At 38.0% G+C, this 22,693-nt stretch overlaps 1 protein-coding gene across 1 annotated transcript in view; it reads right to left on the bottom strand.

The window, feature by feature from the left end:
* The window catches only part of CXHXorf66 (chromosome X CXorf66 homolog), a 37,635-nt gene extending 25,982 nt beyond the window's left edge, over window positions 1-11,653 (bottom strand). The window contains exons 1-4 of the mRNA XM_078034182.1: window positions 11,566-11,653; window positions 10,021-10,177; window positions 8,223-8,496; window positions 7,601-8,180 (exon numbers count right to left, since the gene is read on the bottom strand). Of these exons, the coding sequence (XP_077890308.1) occupies window positions 7,601-8,180; window positions 8,223-8,496; window positions 10,021-10,177; window positions 11,566-11,653 (1,099 nt within the window). The remainder of the gene's footprint in view (window positions 1-7,600; window positions 8,181-8,222; window positions 8,497-10,020; window positions 10,178-11,565) is intronic.
* Between the last annotated feature and the right edge of the window lie 11,040 nt (window positions 11,654-22,693).

Here is a 22,693-nt window from a genome sequence, read left to right as displayed (position 1 = left end):
AGGCTCTTTTACTTAAATCAAGATATTTATGAGAAGCTTTAAAGATTAAAAATTGGAGTAATAGGGCTTCTGTTTAAAAGTTATTAATTAGCCTAGGCAATTTCAATGGTCAATTTTCTCCTCTTCCGTCTTTCCTTCCTAAAATTATCTGACTTATGCTACATATATTTTATTACATATTTTATACTGGTTTTATGTGTGAAGCCCCTATTAATGCACTTAGAAATGTGCACATTGAATGAGTTCCAAATATTCTGTAGACTCCTACTCTGTAATTAAGTGTGGTTTAAAAAGGAACATACACACGCATGCAGATAACTTGTTCTTAAAATGTCATTATCATTGGTTGTCACTGGCAGTTAGTCATTTTTATTAGATATTAATATTCACAGCATTTAAAGTATTACATGTCTCTAGGTTCAAAATGGAAAAGACAATAGAATTTAGATTATTTGGCTTTTTCTACCAAGAGATCTGTTGAATTTCAACTGAAAGCTATACAATTTTGACCTTTGCTATTTTCCAGGCTAGCTCTGATTAGTTCTGAAAGCATTCTAAATTACAAAGTCAGATTAAGCAATAGAATTGTGATTTTTGATTTAAAAATTTAACTTTAGATGCTTTTAGACATGAAAAATACATTTAAATGAAACAAATGCAATAAATTTGAGAAACAAGAAATTTAAACATAATATCTAGATGATTGTTATAAAGGTGTCATAGTTAGATATGAGGTATCCCACAAAAGCTCATATGGGAGACAATGCAAGAATTTTCAATGGTGAAATGTTCAAATTTGAGAAGTATAACCTAATCAGTGGATTAATCCACTAAAATGGATTAACTAGGTGGTCACTGTAGGCAGGTAGGGTGTGACTGGGGGAGGTAGGTCACTGGGAGCTTGCCTTTGGGGTTTATATTTTGTCTCTGATGAGCATAGCTCTCTCTCTTTGCTTCTGGTTGCAATGCCCTGAGCTGCTTTCTTCTGCCAAACCCTTTTGCCATGATGTTCTGCCTCACTGGGGGCCAAAAGCTATGGATTTGGCTGGCCATGGATTAAACCTCTAAAATAGTGAGCCAAAATAAACTTTTCCTCCTTTAAGTTGTTCTTGCCAGGTCGTTTGAGCACAGTGACAAAAAGTGAACTAAAACAGAAATTGGCTTATGAACCATGTGGTTTAGAAACCCGTGGATCTAATTTGCAAGGGAAGAATTTATTTATTTATTTTGGTACTAGAGACTGAACTCAAGGGTGCTCAACAACTGAGCCACATCCCCAGCCCCATTTATTTTCTATTTTGAGACAGTGTCTCACTAAGTTGCTTAGGGCCTCACTAAGTTGCTGAGGCTGGCCTTGAAACTGTGATCCTCCTGCCTCAGCCTCCCGAGTCAAGTGATTACAGGCATGTGCCACCATACTTGCCAAGGGGGAGTAATTTTGAAAATTTTAGAGATACAAGCTGTAAAAGCTTTAGAATGTTGTAAGCAGCATTTAGTGTGAAATTCTGGAGGGAGCTAAGAAGACCAGAATACTGATAGAATTGCAAACAGTAAAGACTTGGCTAATGAGGTTTCAGAGGAGATTCTATTGGAAATTGGGCTAGAGGCCATTTATGTTACATTCTGGCAAAGAAGTTCTCTACATTTTCCCCATGTTTTGAGACTTTTTGTGAGATTGAATTTAAAGGTGATATACTAATTAATCTGGTAGAGGAAATTTGAATGTAGCACAGCATTCAGGGGGTGGCATGGATATTGCTGGTGGCTTTTAGCCAAGTTTACTGTGATATTTAGGAGCAGAAAGATTAAAAAAAACTTGCTTTTTGGCCAGAAAAGTGTGAGTAAAACTGGGGTTAAGGAAGACATGATTAAAAAGATTATAGCCACTAAAGAGATGCTAAGTACTTTACCCAGAAACAATAGGAAAGATGTCTTGAGGGCCTCTCAGGAATTGGCAAGAACAATACTCATCTCAGGTTCAAGGGTATAAATTTAAAAATTCCTTTGAGAAGAGACCTGGGGGCACCTTGTTTTCACAGGGTGACCTAAGAGGTTGTTTCACTGTGATTAGCCACCCAGGCACACAGAGGCTGCTGCAGTCCTGGTCCCAGGAGGTTTGTCTGTTGCTTGAGATGGTGGTGGATCTTGGTGTCAACCACCTGGTGCTAGTTTTTCAAGAATGCAAGATGCTAGAATTAGGGAGTCAGGGAGGCTTCCATTGAGATTTCAAAGGAAGGCCTAGGAAGCCAAGAAAAGTGTATGAGGGTCAGAGCCCATTGCAGGCTGCCCCTGAAAGGGTGATGCATGAAGATGTGAGAAGGAAGCCAAACCTGCAGTGGAGACCCCTAAGATTAAGAGATGCCAGTAATATGTAATATATTTTGAGGAAAGCTGCAGGAATCAAGCAGAGATAAGCCAAGAGAGAAACCATGTGGACTGCAACCAGCAAGACCATAGGGGCAGAGCTACACAAGCCCTTTGGAGCAGACATCATGATGCCCCATGCCCCAGATGCTGAATATGGAGCTATAGGACTTGTGTGCCTAGCTGGATATCAGTCTTGCTTTGGTTTCATCTGTTGTTTCTATGCCCTTATTTTCCCCTTGTGGAATGGAAATGTTGTCTATACCAATATGTATTGGATATATGTAACTTGCTTTTGATTTTTGCAGGGGAAAAGAGCATAGAGTATGCCTTGAATATCAAACGAGATTTTTGACTTAGATTTTTGGGCAATGCTGGAACTGTTTCGACTATCGGGACTCTTGGAAATGGACTATTTTTTTTTTCAGTACCAGGGATTGAACCCAGGGGCACTTAACCACTGAGTCACATCCTCAGCCCCCCTTTTTTTTCATATTTTATTTAGAGACAGGGTCTTATTGAGTTGCTTAGGGCCTAAGTTGCTGAGGCTAGTTTTGAACTCACAATCCTCCTATCTCAGCCTCCCAAGCCACTGGGATTACAGGCATGCACCACCACACCCAGTGACTAAATGTATTTCACATTGTGAAGTTGTATGAGCTTTTGAGAGCCAAAAGCAGAATGTTATGGCTTAGATATGAGATTTTCCTCAAAAGCTTAAATTAAGTATAAGACAATGCAAGAATTTTCAGAGATAATATGATTAGATGATGAGAGTTGTGACCCAATCAATGGATTAATCTATTGATATGGATTAATTGGGCAGTAACTGTAGGCAGGTAGGATTTGCTGGTGGAGGTAGGTCACTGTGAGCATGCCTTTGGGGTAATATTTTTGTCCCTGGTGAGTGGGCTCTTTCTGCTTCTGATTACCATGTCAGAGCTGCTTTCTGCAGCCACACCATTCTGCCATGATGTTCTGCTTTACCTTGGGCTCAAAGCTATGGAATCAGCTGGTCAAAGACTAAAGAGACCATGAACCAAAACAAACTTTTCTTCCTGCCAAGTCTTTTAGTCACAGTGATACAAAAGATCATTAAAACATAAGGTATTATTATTTTCTAGATGGAATAATGGTTTTGTGTTTGTACATTTTTAAAAGTTATCTTTTAGAGATACAAATGGATAATAGATAAAGTCTAATTGAAAAAAGATTGACTATGTCATGATAATTGCTTAATCTGAATAACAATTATATGGCAGTTCAGTATGTTACTTGCCCTACTTTTGCATATAATTTAAATTATTTCATGATAATTTAAAATTTCATTATAACTTTTGCTTCTATTTGTGTATTTTTAAAAGATCAGGCTTTTCTAATTTAAAATAATTTATAATTTATTCCTTTTCAGTTTGTATTTTAAAAATAGGTAATACCAGTAAGAAATTCAAGTCTACAGCTCCCATGGTGCTTTTTATATGGGGGGATGTGGGGAAATTGAACCCAGGAGCTTGCACATGCTAGACAAGTGCTCTTCCACAGAGCTGCATCTCCAGCCCTTTTTATTTTTATTTATTTATGTAAAGCAGAAAGGGGTGCATGAGATCATGGAATAAGAATGAGGTACCAAAAGGAGGTTTATTGGGGGGCGCTTCCAGTGAGGTTCACTGGTCCCGTGAAAGGGTAAGGGCCCAGGAAGTTGCAGGCGGGAAAGGCAAGAACAATGCTAATAAGGGAAGCTGGAGGTAGGAGGGCCTAGTGATTCTGCAACCTGTACACTTGGAAAAATGAGAAATTATACCCCTTTTGAGTCAAATGTATGATATGTCAAGATCATTGTATTGTCATGAGCAACTAATAAAAAAATAAAAATAAAAAAATAAGAATCAAGAAAGAGAATATGAAAAAAGAAAAAAAATTAAAAATAAATTGCAGCTACGGACAGCAGGTTGGCTGAGCTGAGTTTAGGGGGATCATGTTTGTCCCAGTTTGGTCAGGGCTATTGAATTGGCAGGGTGATTGCTTCCCTGGGTGGGGGTGGGGGTGGGGGGTTGAGGGGGTTGGGGGATTTGGGGGTTGGGGGATTGGGGGGTTGGGATGGGGCGGTGGGGGAGGGGTCCCTTGCCATGTCTACTTCTGATTGGCCATTTCAGGTCTCCTCAGGTAGGTGGAAAGTCCCCACCCACAGCCACCATGAAAGGGGACGGAAAGGGAAGCCTCCCGATCTAACAATTTATTTTTTGAGACAGGGTCTCATTAAGTTGCCTAGGCTGGTCTCAAGTTTGTCATCCTCCTGCCTGAACCTTCTGAGTAGCTGGATTACAGCTGTGTACTGCCATGCCTGGACCACAGTGCTTTTTTTTCTTCTAAATGAATATACTATCTCTTAATACTTTTATGCATAAGCAACAACATTGTGTCACCTATAAATGTTATGATTACCTTGTAGACACATACCTGGGGGAACTATCTATAAAAAGACAGAAGCCATGGGGAGGTAGGATATGAATGAGCATAAGACATCTTTATATACCCCCAGCAGAGTGGGAGAATGGCTCAGACTAACTTATACTCAGGTAGGGGTTTTAATCATTGGAGTGGATTGGGTGATCTGTAAATAATCACCATGCTAATAGCTGGTAGTGAGAAGGCAATATATATAGCATAAGTGAGCATAAAACCACCATAGATTCAAATCTCAGTTCAATCAATTACTACAATGGACCATGCCATTTCAGTCTGTCAGAATTGTTTTACACATATATTAGCATACTTGATGTGTGTCTGGTTTCATCATTGGGAATCTAAGTTTCAATTGTTATAACTGTCATATAGCATGATGTCTCTATGTGACTGGCTTTCAATAAAAGCCTCAGACCCAAAAACTTGAACAGTTTTCTCTGGGAAGAGACATTCTGCACAAGTCCACATAGTTTACTGCTAAAGAGAAAGCATGTCCTGAGTGGCCCCAGATGGGGAAATGATCAAAAATCTGTGCCCAACTTCTGGATTCTTCCTGATACAAATCTTTTTTCCTGATACTCTTGATTTATATACTTTTGTTCTAATAAAACTTATCCATAAATATAGCCTGGTATTGAGTTCTGTGAGTCCTTTTGGTGAATCTGCAAACTTCAGGGTAACCTCAGTACCTCTGAGTCATAAAGAGAATAATTTAATATTCCATTGTGTATATTTTTAATTGCTTTTATTTTTTAAATACATGACAGCAGAATGCATTAAAAGAGAGTAAAATCATGGCATTTGCAGGTAAATGGATAGAGTTAGAGAATATAATGCTAAGTGAAGTTAGCCAATCCCAAAACATCAAATGCCGAATGTTTTCTCTGATTGAAGACTGCTGATTCATAATGTGGAGGTGGGGGGCATGGGAGGATTAGATGAACTCTAGATACAGTAAAGGAGAAAAGGAGAGGGAGGAGAAGGGAGGGGGCATGGAGGTAGGAAAGACGATGAAATGAGATGGACATCATTACTGTAAGTACATGTATGAAGACATGAATAGTGTGACTCTACTTTTTGTACAACTAGAGATATGAAAAATTGTGCTCTATATGTGTAATATGAATTGTTATGCATTCTTCTGTTATATATAACAAATTAAAATAAAAAAAATAAAAAGAAGAGACTAAAAAAAGAGGATAGTTTAATGCCTGATACATTTAGTACATGCTAGCTACTGACATTTAACTTACATTTGTTAGATGTTATATGGAGCAAAATATACACAGCTAGAACATAGACTGGGAATGCATGCATGACTTTGCCTGCTTTTCTCAACTATGCCCTTGGAAGAAGAAGTATAATGTTTCATTAATGGGGAAGTTAAACTATATGACTCCAAGGTTTTCCACTTATCTCTCTTTCCTGCTGATTTAGAGTGGGGAGGTACCACATAGGAAAAATGGGTAAATGAGTGGGCCTCCAACTGTGACCTTTTGAGAATGCACACACACAAGGGCAACTCTTTAACCATTTTGAAGGGTAACAAAAAGAATGAGCAGAGTTATTGAAAGTATCTAAGATTAAAACACTTAGACTAATATGGAGCTTCAGGTATAGATGTTGCAGGCTGCACCCTCACTTTAGGTAGCCATCTATGGAGGCAGTGTGTTAGAAGTAATCATCAGGAATTTTCCCAACATAGCCAGAACCAAATATGCAGAGGGTCTTAGTCCACTCAGGCTGCATAACAAATACCACAAATGGAATGGCTTATAAACAACAAAACTCTATTTCTCATACTTCTGGAGTCTGGGAAGTCCAAGATTAAGGCACCAATTAATTAAGGGTCTGGTGAGGGCTGGCTGTATTGTTGATAGATGGAATCCTTTTGCTGTATCTCACATAGTAGAAATGGTGAATTATTCAGCAGTAATCCCATTCAATAGGGCTCCTACCTTCGTGATCTAATTACCTCCCAAGGGCCCCATCTCCTAATACCATCAGATATGGGATTACATTTCAACCACATGAATTTGGGTGGGACACAAACATTCAGTCCACAGTACAGAGCTATTTCCAACTCAACACAGAGCACTACAGAAAAAGAGAATATTAAACTATGAAGATTGTAAATAAATATTTCAAAATAGAACTGGGGGTGTAGCTCAGTGGTAGAATATTTGCCTATCTTGTGCAAAGCCCTGGGTTCAATCTCTAGCACCACAAAAGAATTTAAAAATAAACTTCAGGGGTTGAGGGTGTAGCTCAATGGTAGAGTGCTTCCCTAGTATGTGTGAAGTCCTGGGTTTGATCCCCAGCATCACAAGAATAAACAAACAAATAAATGAATTTCATTAGATTGAGATTTAAATTGAGAGCTAATCCAAGGGAAGGAAGATTCCATCTTTTAATTCATTTCTAGGTTTGGGTGTGCACATGTATTTATGATTTCCATTCAAGTGACCACATCTGAAGTGCCTCATGCCTCAAAAATACAATGATAAACACAATAATAATTGTTACGTATGTCAAGCATTTAATTGCTGCTTTTCAAACAAATTGCCTTCAGGATGGATAGGTATGATATTAACAGTGATCACAAGTGGATTTTCTATTAGTAGCATAAGTGATGGTAAGCATAAAACAGGTGCTATAAGTTTGCTCCTTCATGGTTGGATTTTATTTTTACTGAGCCCTTATTTTTTTGAAGTGTCATAAGGGACAATATAATTGCTCCTTATGTTGCAAATAATGATTATCTCCCTCTCACTGTCATCACTGTCATAAGTCATCATATCAATGTCTGTCACATTATCACCGTCTGTCACATTATCACCGTATACATCATCCTTGGAATCTACCTTCTGAAAGGACCTGGTAAAACTCTTCATATTACTTGAACTGAAAAGATTTCCTGCATTTTCCTTCTTTGACTCAGAAATATGGACCAAAGTCTCAGAAGTAGTTTTGCAAACAAGGCATTTTCCCCTGTATTGACAAGTCTTGGCTAATAGAGGCTTGGCTACCAAGACTGTCTTGCCTATACTTATTGACCTTTTAAGATGACGATGTCTGGGTGCCTTGACCGATTTTCTTAGCCTTAATGGCTTGGATAACAAGATTTGGTTTTGTGGATGAGACAGAAAGTGTGACTTGACTGGTCTGGCTGAAGACTGTTGACTAGCTGGCCAAGGTAGCCTGACTGGCTTATCTGGATAGGAAGTGCTGACCCGACTGACTATCTTGTGGGCATGGGCTAGCTTATATGACTTTTCTAGGCTATATGTCTTACATGATTTTTCCAAGTGAGATGACCTGAGATATCTTTGGGGACTTGCTGGCTTACGTGACTTTTGTCGACTCCGACTGGATTGTCTGAATAACAGTCCTACACAGAATGGTAAGAATGACTTTTCATGAGTTGATGACCTGATTAACTTTTGCTTACTGTGTGGTCTACATAACTTTTTTGCCCCCGAAGATCTGACTAACTTTTCTGCACTGGATGGTATGGATGACTTTTCTGGACTTGAGGGCCCAGATAACTTTTCTATACTGGATAGCATGGAATGTTTTTCTAGACTGCATAAATTTTCTGTCCTGGATTCACTGAATGATGTTCTGGATGGCCAAGCTGACTTGTCTTCAATACATTCGTCCTTGTCCCTGAAATGTAGAAATTTTGGAGTATAACAATTTCAAACAAACAAAAAATCCTACCACTACTATCAGAAAACAAAGAACTATGTCAACTTACACTTTGGATTTTTTTCTCTCTAGTAGAAAAATTGAACAAAGTAAGAATTGAACAAAGAGTGTGGTTAAAAAGTATAACTCAGGTTACGGATAGGAATTTATGTTGAATGCTTTTCCTAAAGAGCACTTTACTGTTTATATGCACAGGGCCCTGAGTTCAATCCCCAGCACCATAAAATAAATAAATAAATTTTATTTATTTTACTGTTTCAACCACATTAGATAATCTTATAGTTTATATGTGGGAATGACACAAAGTTGTTTCAAATCTACTATTAAGAGAAAGACACAAAGGGATAGAAATTCCTTATTCTAGAAACTAAATGTTTTATTTAAAATGTCACAAACTAGTCAAGCATGGTGGTGCACACTTGTGATCCCAGCTGGTTGGAGGCTGAGACAGGAAGATTGCAAGTTTGAGGCCAGGCTCAGCAACTTAGTGAGACCCTATCTCAAAATGAAAAATAAAAAGGGCTAAGGAAGTAATTCAGTGGCAGAGCATCCCTGGATTCAATCCCCAGTACCAAAAACAGAAAAAATGAAAGTTGAGCTGTGGATGTGGCTCAGTGGTATAGCCCTTCCCTAGTATGCACAAGGCCCTGGGTTCACTCCTCAATACCCACCCCCAGAAGAAAAAAGTCACAAACTGATAACATAAGAAAAACAGTTTCTTAAACCAAAGTCATTTTTTCCCTATCATATTCACAACATCCAGTTATCTATACATGTTTATATTCATAATATCCTCTATAATTAAGGAACTAGAGTACCAGGACCACATTTTAGACACCAGTCCTCAGACTAGGAAATTTATAGGGAACTAGTATATCATGGCCAGCCTAACCCTCCTATATGAAAGGCAGGGACTGAAGTCATTAGAGTAACAATTTTGAGTATTTATGCTATTAAATCTTAAAATGATAGAGCATCCAAATGTTTAATTGCCTTTGGAAAACAGAGATCCAACTCCCTGCCTCTCTCTCTCTCTCTCTTGATTTTCCCTCTCTGATTTTACTCAGAATTCTCATGTTCCCTTTTCTTCTTCTTAATTTATAATGAAAGTAATAGCCTGGGGGTTCAGTTGAACCCTGAGTGGGAGACAGCTTTGGCCAACATTAATAATATATTTGAGAATATTTAAAAGCTGATATAATTTAAGTGAAAGTATCCCACCAACAAGAAGTTGGTAGTTCTTTAGAGGTCTAGAGGTAATATTAAGTAACCTGGACAACAACAAAATCTCTGTTATATGTATATATACGTATTTGCATCCTTAATTTAAAGATATAAAACTAAACTTGGGTGTAGCTCAGTTGTAGAGCACTTGCCTAGCATGTGCAAGGCCCTGGGTTCCATCCCCAGCACTGCTAAATAAATAAATAAATAAATAAATAAATAAATAAATAAATAAATAAATAAATGCATCAAACTTACATTCCAGCTTTATGGGCATCTTCATTCATGCAGTTATAATGCAGAAAACAAAAACAGGTAAAGATGAAGGCTATGATCATAACACCAATTATAATGATGAGTAGATGTCTCCTAAAATTGTCCATTTTTGATTCCATTGATTCAAGTTGCTTAGCTCCTGCAAAGACATTGTATCATCAGAGAATGTGTTAGGTAACCAAGTTTCCTTCCACTTTAACAGTGGCTTGGTACTATAGGTCAAGATCAAATCTATTCATCAATGATGTTTTAAAAACATCATTGTAACTTTGTTGGCTGGAATACATCTCCAACTACAGTATATATGTGTGTATATAATATACACACATATAACACACACACACACACACACACACACACACACACACACACACACACACACCAGAAATTGAACTCAGAGACACTTAACTTCTGAACCACATCCCCAGCCCTTTTTATATTTTATTTAGAGACAGAGTCTCACTAAGTTGCTCCGGGCCTCGCTAAGTTGCTAAGGCTTATTTTGAACTTGTGATCCTCCTGCCTCAGCCTCCCGAGCTGCTGGGATTACAGGCATGTACCACCATTCCTGACTGCCTCAGCCACAATCTAGAAGTCAAATCTGAGAGGCATGTCTAGCTAATCCACACAATTACCTGGGTTACCCCTGTATTGTGGCTTGCTCATTATAGTACTTAGGTTTTTGAGGGTGTGCATGCCTTGAGTGTTAATGTGTATAAATATGTGTGTTGGGAAAGGGGAGGGGACACAAGGATCACTTGAGCCCAGCAACTTGACAGCAGTCAGGGCAATATAATGAGACCTGTCTAAAAAACAAAACAAAACAAAAAAAAAACCTACTTTTTTTTTTTTTTAAGTCTTATGCCAGAGTCATCCACATAGTATTATCTAGTGTGGATGGGGCATTGACTGAGAAAGGGGAGTGAAGAGGGATTAGAAATCTGTATTCTTTTTTTTTTTTTTGTACTAGGGATTGAACTCGGGGTACTCAACCACTGACCCACATCCCCATCCTATTTTGTATTTTATTTAGAGTCAGGGTCTCACTGAGTTGCTTAGTGCCTTGCTGTTGCTGAGGCTGCCTTTGAACTTGTGATCCTCCTGACTCAGTCTCCTGAGCCTCTGGGATTACAGGTGTGAGTCACCATGCCCTGTAAATCTGTACTCTTTGTGCTTATAGTTTGCTTGGATTTTACATACAGAAATAAAAATATCTGGCTGGTGATGTGGCTCAAGCAGTAGCATGCTAGCCTGGCATGCGTGGGGCGCTGGGTTCAATTGTCAACACCACATAAAAATATAAAAAATAAAGATATTGTGTCCACCTAAAAACTAAAAAAATAAATAAATAGAATATTAAAAATAAATAAATAAAAATATCAATTGTGCTATAAATTATTGAAGACCTACTAATAGTAACATCAAAGTAACAGTAGATTTCCTAAACGTGGCTAGCGTTTGTAATTAAGTGTTTAAATGAATAATATAGTAGATCATAATTTATTAATTTTAAGGTTAGACACATACCTATGGTAGAAGATCCATCACTTTCACTTGTATTTAAACAATTAATTGTCCAAATGGACAAAAATAGGACATAAATTAAAAAAATCATGTCCAGGGCTTTGCTCAAATGTTTCTTCTGCCAAGGTTACTACGGTATTTTATGTGGTTCACCCTGTTCTAGGGTTTATGACATCACTATCATTTTGCATCATCATCTGACATCATTTCGCTATGGGGAAACATTAGTTTCTATATACAAATTTTATCAAATGTCTTTTAATCACTTATTTGCCTTCATGTCAAATACTCTATCAAATTCAAAACAAGGGGCTGAAGGTGTAGCTCAGTGGTAGAGCACTTGCCTAGTATGTGTGAGGTACTGGGTTTGATTTTTTGCACCACATATAAATAAAATAAAAGTCCACTGACAACTAAATTTTTTTAATAATTAAAAACAAGAAAACTGAAGCATTATTGATCACAGAAGGAATATTTAGAGAAGGTAGGTGGAAATGGGCTAGTTCTAGAAACTGAAGCACTATTTCAGGAAGCACTTTATAGCCTTCTATGGACTAAATATTTCTGCCTTCCAAAAATTCACGTTGCAATCTAATCCCAATGTGATAATAGTAGGAGGTGGACTCTTTGAGAGACAATTGTGTCATGAAAGTGGAGCCCTCATGAGTGAGATTAGTGCCCTTATAAAAAGAGGCCAGAAAACTAGCTCCTCCTTTTCACAGGATGAGGACATAAGGATAAGCCAGCAATATGCATCCAGAAGAGGACTTTTGTCAGAACCCAACCATAGTGGCACCCTTATCTTGATCTTTCAGTTTCCAAACTGTGAGAGATAGATTTCTATTGTTTTATATGTGACCCAATCTATGATAATTTGTTATAGAAGCCTGAAATAAGACAGAAATTATGACCAAGAAGTGAGGTATTATTATCACAAATACATAAAAAGGTGGAAGCAGCTTTAGAACTGATAATGGGTGGAGACTGGAAGAGGTTTGAAGAAGCTGAAACCATTGTGAATGGACTAAGGCCTGTCTTTCTTTCTCTTAACAGCAGATTTGAAACAACTTTGTGTCATTTCATAAGTAGACTATAAATTTATTTAATGTGGCTGAAACAATAAAATACTCTTAAGGAAAAGCATTCATCATGAATTCCTATCTGTAACCTAAATTATAGCTTTTACCACATTTCAATTCTTATTTTGTTCAGTTTTCCTATTAGAGCAAAAGAAGGCCAAAAGCCTAAGCTGACATCGTACTGTGTGCTTTCTACTGATAATGATAGGGATTTTGTTTTAAATTGTTACACTCCAAAATTAATTAATTAATTAATTAATTAATTAACTTATTTATTTATTTATTATTATTATCATTATTTTGGTGGTACTATGGACTGAACCCTGGGGTGCTCTACCACTGAGCTACATCCCCAGCCCCTTTTTATTTTTATTTTGAGACTGAGTTGCTGAGTCTGGCGTTGAACTTGCAATCCTCTCATCTCTGCTTCCTGAGTCCTTGGGATTACAGATATATGCCACTACACCCAGCTCCTATTTCTTGATATTTTAATTTCTTGATAGCATTTTTATTATGGAAGACAAAGATTTAGAGCTCATACAATAAGTCCTATACAAGTAATCCCAGTCATAAGAGTTCCCTCCTGATCTAATCACCTCCCAAAAGCCTGCCTCGTAATTTCATCACTTTGGGGATTAGGATTTCAACATGTGAATTTTGGAGGAACATGAGCATTCAGTTCACTATAAGAACCCAAGGAAGACATTTTGTAAGATGGAAAAAAACAGCTCAGTTAAAAATACATGGGAGCTTGGTATAGTGGTATACATCTATAATCCCAGGTACTCTGGAGGCTGAAGCAGGAGGATGGCAAGTTCAAGACTAGACTGAGAAACTTAACAAGACCTTGTCTCAAAATAAAAATAAAAAGGGATGGGAGCTGGGTGCAGTTGCTCACTCCAGTAAACCCAGCAATTTGAGAGGCTGAAGCAGGAGGGTCACAAATTCTAGATGAGCTTCAGCAATTAGCAAGACACTCCACAAGTTAGTGAGATCCTATCTAAAAATTAAAAAAAAAAAAGAGCTGGGAATGTAGCTCAGTGGTAAAGCACTCCTGGGTTCAATCCTCAGTACCAAAACAAAAACAAAAATAACAACAACAATAACAACAAAAAACTGTGGGCTGGGTGCAGTGGTGCATGCCTGTAATCCCAGCAGCTCAGGAGGCTGATGCAGGAGGATCATGAGTTCAAAACCAGCCTTAGCAAAAGCAAGGTGCTAAGCAACTGAGTGAGACCCTGTCTCTAAATAAAATACAAAATAGGGCTGGGGATGGGGCTCAGTGGTCGAGTGCCCCTGAGTTCAATCCCTGATACTAAAAAGAAAAAAGAAAAGAAAAAAACTATGGGAAAGAATATGGGGGAAGATATTAGATGTTGAAACCACAAGAAAGAGTGGGGATAAGTAATTGGGTTAGCTTCACAGAGGTTAGGAAAGAGGGCCATAGTCAGAATATCACTGTTCAAGGTATATAGAAATGTAGTTCAATAGATTGGAGTTTGGCATAGATCCAGTCAAGATGGGGCTAGAGTAGACAAGAGGGGATTGTGGGTAGGCATTTGAAGAATTTCTGTCAGATGGCTGCTATTTTCTTTTTTTTTATTGGTTGTTCAAAACATTACATAGTTCTTGATATATCATATTTCACACTTTGATTCAAGTGGGTTATGAACTCCCATTTTTACCCCGTATACAGATTGCAGAATCACATCGGTTACACATCCACATTTTTACATAATGGCATATTAGTAACTGTTGTATTCTGCTACCTTTCCTATCCTCTACTATCCCCCCCCCGCTGCTATTTTCTTAATGAATTAAGAGTAGAAATCATTTTTTTTAAATGAGGTATGGCAGAGTTTTGAGGACAATGGGGAACGTTTGAAATAGATGCCTTTGAGAATGGAAAGATGAAAAAAACAATCAGATGTGAGGTGGTTGGGAATTTTGCCTTTCTCTGGCTAATGAGAAAAATGTTCCCTTTAATGATAAAGCTATTTCTGTGATAGTTGATGTGTTCATTAAGTTAAAAAATTAATCATCCTAATGAATACTACTTGGGAAGTAGATGTTAATCAGGGCTGCTACATAACAGGGCATTCAACTTGCTGAAGAGGTTTCCTGAGAATGATAGTGTCAGTATTTGACTAATGGACCAGTATATACTGTTCAAGGAGCTGACTCATCTCAGAGCTCTGAAGCCTAGGCCCCTAAAGTAGAGCGACCATTAAATATTTTGCCTGAGCACATGCTCCAGTCTCTTTTTGTTTAGCCTATCTCTCCCTGCCCTAGCTTTTGAATCACATATGAACAAGAGCAGCCTAATGTAAGACATTTTTCCTGAAGAGGTGTGTACAGATATATGCTGATAAGAAAAGCACACTGTATCCCCTCAAATGGACTGGCTCTTTCACTTTTGTGTTGTATCAACCTGAATTACCTATATGCCATTCAGAAATATTTTATGAAGGTTTCCTATGTACCATTGAGGCCTTGTAGGCCAAGTTAAGAATGTTGGACCTAGCCCAGTGTGGTGGCACATGTTTGTAATCCCAGCAGCTTTGGAGGCTGAGGCAGGAGGATTGTGAGTTCAAAGCCAACCTCAGCAACTTTGTGAGGCCCTAAGAAACTGAGTGAGGCCCTAAGCAACTTAGTGAGGCACCAAGCAACTTAGTGAGACTCTGTCTCTAAATAAAATACAAAACAGGGATGGGGATGTGGCTCAGTGGTTGAGTGCCCCTGAGTTCAATCCCTGTACCCCTCCTCAAAAAAAAAAAATGTTGGACTTTAAGAATAAATGGAAATTACTGAAGAGTTGTTATCTAGGGAATGACATGATATGATGGGTATCTGAGAAAACCCAGTCTAACCATGGTATCAGGAATAGATTGGAGAGACATATCGGAATGAAAGAAAGTAGCAAGACAATTAGAAAGCTGTTAGAGAGGTCCAAGTGAGAAAAGACAATGGCTTGAAGCAGGGTGGTAGTGGTACAGGTGGAGAAAAATGAACTACTTTGACTTTTTTGTGGTGCCTGGGAGGGAACCTAGAACTTCATGCATGCCTGGAAAGTGCTTTACCACTGAACCACATCCCCAACTCTACTTTCAGAAATATTTCGAAAGTCAAATGAACAAAAGTTAATGATGAGTAGGTTATATGGTGTGAGGTCAAGAGGTAGCAAGGATGATTCATTCATTCCACAGAAAGTATTGAGTGTCTATTGTGACTAAGATTTTGTGCTAGGTGGTAAACATTCAAATAGACAGTATTTACCTTCAAGGAGTTTGAAATCTTATGGGGGGAGAGAAGTATGTACCTAACCAATCACTAGGCACTGTGTATATGTGGTCTCATGAAGCTGGGGTGTCACAGGGTACAGCACCAGGCCACGGGAGCATCTATTCAGAATGTCAGCTCTGAGGGGATGATCCTTGAGCTGAGGTGGGAATTTTTATTTGTTTTTTCATATGAATAGGACTTCCTTGAATCTAGAAAGTAGGGAAAAGGCATTGGATTGCAGACAAAGAAGTCAATATGTACAGAGCATGGTTGAGGGGACTTCATTTCCACATGGCTAAGATGAAGAATGTCCAAAGGTAAGGGAGGGAGTGAGTAGCTGGAAATGAGGCCAGAGTGGGTAAGCAGGGACCAGGTTATAAAAAGGGCCTTTCTTTAAGTCTATTTCCTCAACCCTAAAATGAATAGAAGAGATGAAAGAACATGTTCTATAGGAGTTGCAGTCTTTGAAATTATGCATCTGGGGCCATTGGAATAGAACAAAATTAAATATTCATTGGAAAATACAACCCACTTTTACCCTGAAGCTCTAAATAATCCTGTTCCTCAAATACCTTTTAACTGTATAAAGATCAGAAAATGTTATTAAAGATCAGAAAATGTTATTTTGCTTTTGGAATAAGTGGCTTTTAAAATTTGAGCAGCACCTTTAAAGTGAAAGAATGTATCTGTCAACTCTTTTTAAAATCAGTTTTTTCCCCCAGTGATGGACAGATGAAATAAATATCTTAAAGCCAATATTTCAGAAATAGTTTCCATATTAATTTGACATTAATTTCATATTCACAGTGGAATCAGAAATCATTTACTTTTTTTTCTTTTACAGATTTACATGGTTTTATTTGCAAGTTCACATAACTGGCATGTTAGAAATCATTTTTATTTGAATTTCTGGGATAAAATTCTAATTGAAGTTGTGTATATTATATGCATTTTAAAACTCAATTTCTTGTTTTAGATTTGTTGTTATTGTTTTTATTGTTGTCAGGGAACCAGTTATATCCAAGCTCTTCCCAGAACTAGGACACAGTGAATTTGAACCCTTGCCTTCTTTCAGGCCAGAGGAATAATTTTTCGGGCATTACAGCCTTGTGACTCTCTACTGCCCTCCTCTGGTGCTCAATGGACAGTTCAATCTATCTGCAGCCTTAGAGTTTTTCTTTTCCCAGTAGGTATTTTTAATTAAAAAAATAATATATGCACCTTATGAAAATTTTAAATCATGCAGAGGTAATTCTGATTACTTTATCCCTTGAGTTATTCTGACCTCTTGAAAATTGCTTTAAATATTTCTTACCCACAATCTGCTAACGTGTGTGAAATCATTATCTTTATTTTTAATTGCATTTTTAAGAATTAATTTATTTATTTTAATTAGGTGTATATGACATCAGAATGCATTTTGATTATTGTACACAATTTCAGCACAACTTTTTATTTCTCTGGTTGTACATAATGTAGCATCACACCATATGTGCAATCATACATGTACCTAACTAAGGTAATAATGTCCATCTCATTCCACCATCTTTCCTGCCACCATGCACCCTCCCCACCTTTCCTCTCCTTTGCCCAATCAAAGTTCCTCCATTTTCCCCATGCATCCCCCCTCCCCGTTATGGATCAGCATCCACTTATCAGAAAGAACATTCAGCCTTTGGTTTTTTGAGATTGGCTTACTTCACTTAGCATAATATTCTCTAACTCCATCCATTTACCTGCAAATGCCATAATTTTATTCTCTTGTAATGCTGAGTAATATTCCTTTGTGTATATATACCACAGTTTATCTATCCACTCATCTATTGAGGGTCATCTAGGTTGCTTCCAGTTTAGCTATTGTGAATTCAGCTGCTATAAAAATTGATGTGGCTGTGTTATTATAGTATGCTGATTTTAAGTTTATTTTTAATTGCATTTTTAAATTTGCATAATAAATATATTAATCTATTATCATTATGAAAAATAAAAAATATATAAACATATACAGAAAAAGAAGTTATGGACTCCTTTCCTTTCCTGTCCCACTCTATTCTTATTCTGAAGATAATACATACACGATGAACACAGGTTCATATTACACACAAATAGGATCATTCTGTCAGCCTTATTTTTCAGGAGTAAAAAAAAAAATCACACAACTATCTGTACTCTGATGTTCCTAGCACCAGTATTCAAATAACCAAAAGGTGGGAAAACCCAAATGTCCATCAGTGGGTGAATGGGTATGTACCTCCAATGGAACATTATTCAGCCTTAAAAAGAAATGGAATTCCAATACATAGTACAATATTATTGAACCTTGAAGACATGATAAAAAATAAGACACATCTGATTCCATTTATATTGGATAACAAGAGTGGTCAAATTTATAGAGACAGAGAGTAGAATAAAGAATAAAGTAGTTCTGAAAAGAGCTAGCAATCTCAGCATCCCTTCTTCCTGTGTGGGCATGTGGATCAGACTAGACCATTAATAGTTGCCCATCCCTGGTTATAGTGATTGGTCATAGTTGGGCATGAGAAGTGAGACAGGCCAATTGGAGGTCTTCCCCCAAGATTTTCAACCATATGGGCTAAAAAGTGCTCTTACCACCAGTGTCATTAAACCTAGGAAGGATGTGACTCCAAAGTTGCCTGTGGAATGCCCCTATAAACAGGAGTAAGTTAAGGGAGAGAAAAAAATGGCATAAAGAAAGATGTAAAGATGAAAGATGGAGGTAGATGCAGTGGTGTATGCCTGTAATCCCAGCAGCTTGGGAGCCTGAGACAGGATTGCAAGTTCAAGGCCAGCATCAACAGTTTAGCAAGGTCCTAAGTAACTTAGTAAGACCATGTCTCAAAATAAAAAATAAAAAAGGATGGAGATGTAGCCCAGTGATAAAGTGCCCCTGGGTTAATCCCCATTTTAAAAAAAGAAACAAAGAAAAAGAAAGAAGAAATTTTTTTTGAGAAGAGCCACAAAGTCCATTGTTCCTAACGCTGTATGCAACCTCTGCCTTTTGGGAGGTTTCATTGTATGTATCAATATATTCCTTCTTTTGTTTCACTAGTTAGAACTGAGTTTGTGTCCTTTGTGATCTTGACTTGCAAATTGGTGTGTCCTCAGCCACACCTATGTAGCACAGGGCATATTGCTGAGGTAGATTGAGGCCGAGACCAAGATTTACTAGAATTTCAAAGGTCCCCTCCCAGCCATTACCAGCATACCTCTGTTTTGCAAGCTTGGGCAATGCTGGCAAGAAGGCAATTGACAGTTTTCCATTCCTCTGTTTCAGAGGTATGGCTGGGGACATACTAGTTAGTTGTTGTCAGTGCAAAGGAATGCATGTTCTTACTTGTACATGCTCACAATATGTGTACACATATGTGCCTTCAGGTGTGTTCACAAACACATATACATGTATACATAAGATCTCAATGAACAGCCTGTAAGAACCTGTAGGAAATATCTTTAGTACTAGAAATTATGTTTTGCTACATGTCTATTAATGTGCTCTGGGAGCTATCCTGTTAACTGGTGAGAAGCAAGTTTGATCTGAACTGTCTGTCCAGTCTCAATTTATTCAGTAATAGACATTAATGGAATTATTAATAGGTCGCTTTCTAGAAGTCTTGACCATCCTCAAAAGGAACTCTTGACATGCCATTATCGGTTTCACAATTGTTTGCCTATCCTGCCCTCGTGTGGGCAAAGAACACAAAAACCAAGGCGACAATGATCCAAAATTACATTTGAAAGACCTTAACAACTGGTCAGATATTTTCTCTTGCAGAGGTAGAGGAGAAGTGGGAAGGACACAGGAGAAAAACCTGAGTCCCATATCAAAAATAACAGCCTGCTTGCTGGGCGGGTGTGGTGGCGCTCACCTGTAATCCCAATGGCTTGGGAGGGTGAGACAGGAGGATGGCGAGTTCAAAGCCAGTCTCAGCAATGGCGAGGTGCTAAGCAACTCAGTGAGACCCTGTCTCTAAATAAAATACAAAATAAGGCTGGGGATGTGGCTCAGTGGTCGAGTGCCTGTGAGTTCAATCCCTGGTACCCCCCCCCCAAAAAAAAGGATGACAGACTGTTTTCCCTATTTCTATCAAACCTTTATAAAGGAGTTTGAGCTACAGAGTTTGCTATTCCAAATGCAGTGCCCCTTAGAGGAGCTACCATTTATTAGCACTTCCGGGTGCCAGGCATGAAATTCTCATATCTGCCTTATAAACTTCATTTTATGAATGAGCCTACTGAGCCTTGGAATGGCTAAACAGGATGCCCAGGTTCCCATAGATAATAAGTGGCAGAGCTAAGGAGGTTCTGAAAATAAATTGAGAATATAAACTGAAAATAAAAAATAAAAGGTTTCATTAGGAAATTTCATGTAAAGGAAGAGAGATGATTTATATATAATTTATGAAGCTAAATAATAAAATTAATCCTTCAACTAATGAGAATATCACCAAAGCCACTGTTCTCTCTGTCTGTTGTTGACCCTATAGCCTTGTCTTTCTCCCCTGAGATAGTCACTCTGCTGACTCGTTTTTAATTCCTTGATTTTTATTAATGTTTTATCTCATAAACATAGTTTTTCTTGATTCTGAAAGATGTAATAATAAAGGGCTGAGAATATAGCTCAGTGATAGGGAATACTTGCTTAACATGTGTGAGGCTCTGGGTTTAATCTCCCACACCATAAAAACAAAATAAATTTTTTTTTTGTACTGAGGATTTAATCCAGAGGTGCTTTACCCCTGAGCTATATCCTCAGTCCTTTTTATCTTGATACAGAATCTGGATAAGTTGCTGAGGGTCTTGCTAAACTGCTGAGGCTGCCCTTCAACTTGCAATCCTACTGCCTTAGCCTCCAGCCACTGGGATTACAGGTTTGCACTACTGTGGCTGGTTAGAAAGATCCTTTTGTATTTCTCCTGTAACTTGCTTTGTGATATTTATCTGCATTGGTGTGTGTACCTTAAATTCTTTTTTCACTGATGTATAAGATTCAATTATATGAATGTGCCAGATTATGATCCCCCATTCTCCTATTGGTGTACTCTTAGCTTGTTGCCAGCTTTCCCCCATTGCTGGCAGTGCTGCTATAAATGTCCATGCACATGACTTGCATTGCATGTGTCTAAGAGTTTTTCTAGGGAACATAACTCAAAGAGAATAGCTGCATTACAGGGAATACAAATGTTCAAGTTTTATAGTACAATCTCCCCAAAGAAGCTGTATCAGTTTACCTTCCCACTGGAGTGTCAGAGAGTTTCCATTGGTTCACACCTTGTAATCATTGCAAGTTGCCAGAATTTTATATTTTGGCCAAACTAAGGAGTGTAAAATTATAATGCCATTGTGTTTTTCGAGGAATTTATCAACCTTGTACATCTTCAAGTTTTGTGGCATTAAGTTGTATCACTCTTTGGGTCAGAAGGAGAGAAGTACGGATGGGGGAATCACTAGGGAAAGGGTTCTGTGGCAGGTCAAAGGTTGGTGCACACATGGAACAGAAGCAAAGCCAGCACAGGTGGAGCATAATGAGCTCACCCTTGCCTGAGGTAGCTGACCTGTGTACCTCACAAGTTGCCTCACTTGACCTGTTGCCTCACCTGCCAGTCCTGACCTTTCCTCATCAGTCCTCAATTACTGCACCATATGATGTGGAGCAATTGTATTTTAGTTTTAACTAAGCTGATTCAAACTGTGTCTTGTGCTTTTTATCTTTTATCAGCTAGCTCTTGCATTTGGATGAACTTCCAGAAGGTTATTTCAAAATAGCTTTCTTGCCATTTCATCACCAGTTCACTGTCAATTCCTCTTTGATCATCAAACAACTCTAAAATTGCTTTTTGAAATGCTTTGGAGCTCTCTCATAGGCTTCTGAAAGATATGTGCGAATGAATTTTCGGGAACTTATTTTAGAACTAAAAATCAGCTTCAATTTCTTTGACCTAGAACAGGGAGAGACCCTGTTAACTTAGCAGCTGTGAATTATGACCATCTTTGTTCTTTCAGAGATTTAAATGCTGGGTGAGTCTGATGTTCTAAGTCAGGTTTTTCCCATTGGATTACAACATATGGATATTAAAAAACAAAACCCAAAATAAGGATTTGAAAAAAAATTTTAGTTGTAGATGGACCTTTATTTTATTCATTTTTTTATATGTGGTGTTGAGAATTGAACCCAGTGCCTCACACTTACTAGGCAAGTGCTCTACCACTGAGCCCCAGCCCCAGACTAAATAAGAATTTTGATTATCATAAAGTAAGTGAAGTTTGCCTTTCACCCTCTATAATAGCTAGAATCTGATGATGGCCTCCAATGAACTACTGTTACTTGTAATCTTCTGTAATTCCTGCCCATATTGAATATAAGCTGGCCTGTGACTAGGGCTGACCAATAGAATGCTGTCACAACGATGCTGTGTCAATTCTGGACCTAGTCTTAAGAGGACCGGCAGTTTCTGATTTGTCTCTCCAAATGCCAACAGCCCTCCATATTCTCAAGTTCTGCATTCACAGATACAACCAACTACAGAAAAAAATATTAGGGGACAAATTGCATCTTTATTGAACATATATAGATTTTTTCCCAGTCATTATTCCCTAAACAATGCAGTATAATGACTATGTGCATAGCATTTACATTGTATTACACATTTTAATTAATCTAGGAATGACTTAAAGTATACTGGAGAGTATGCATAGTTACATGCCAATGCTGCACCATTTTGTATAAAGGACTCGAGCAGATGAGCATTTTG

Source organism: Ictidomys tridecemlineatus, chromosome X (assembly GCF_052094955.1).
Source record: "Ictidomys tridecemlineatus isolate mIctTri1 chromosome X, mIctTri1.hap1, whole genome shotgun sequence".
Lineage (NCBI taxonomy): Eukaryota > Metazoa > Chordata > Mammalia > Rodentia > Sciuridae > Ictidomys > Ictidomys tridecemlineatus.
The sequence above is the reverse complement of the archived record's forward strand: the minus strand, read 5'-3'. Positions and strand labels throughout refer to the sequence as shown.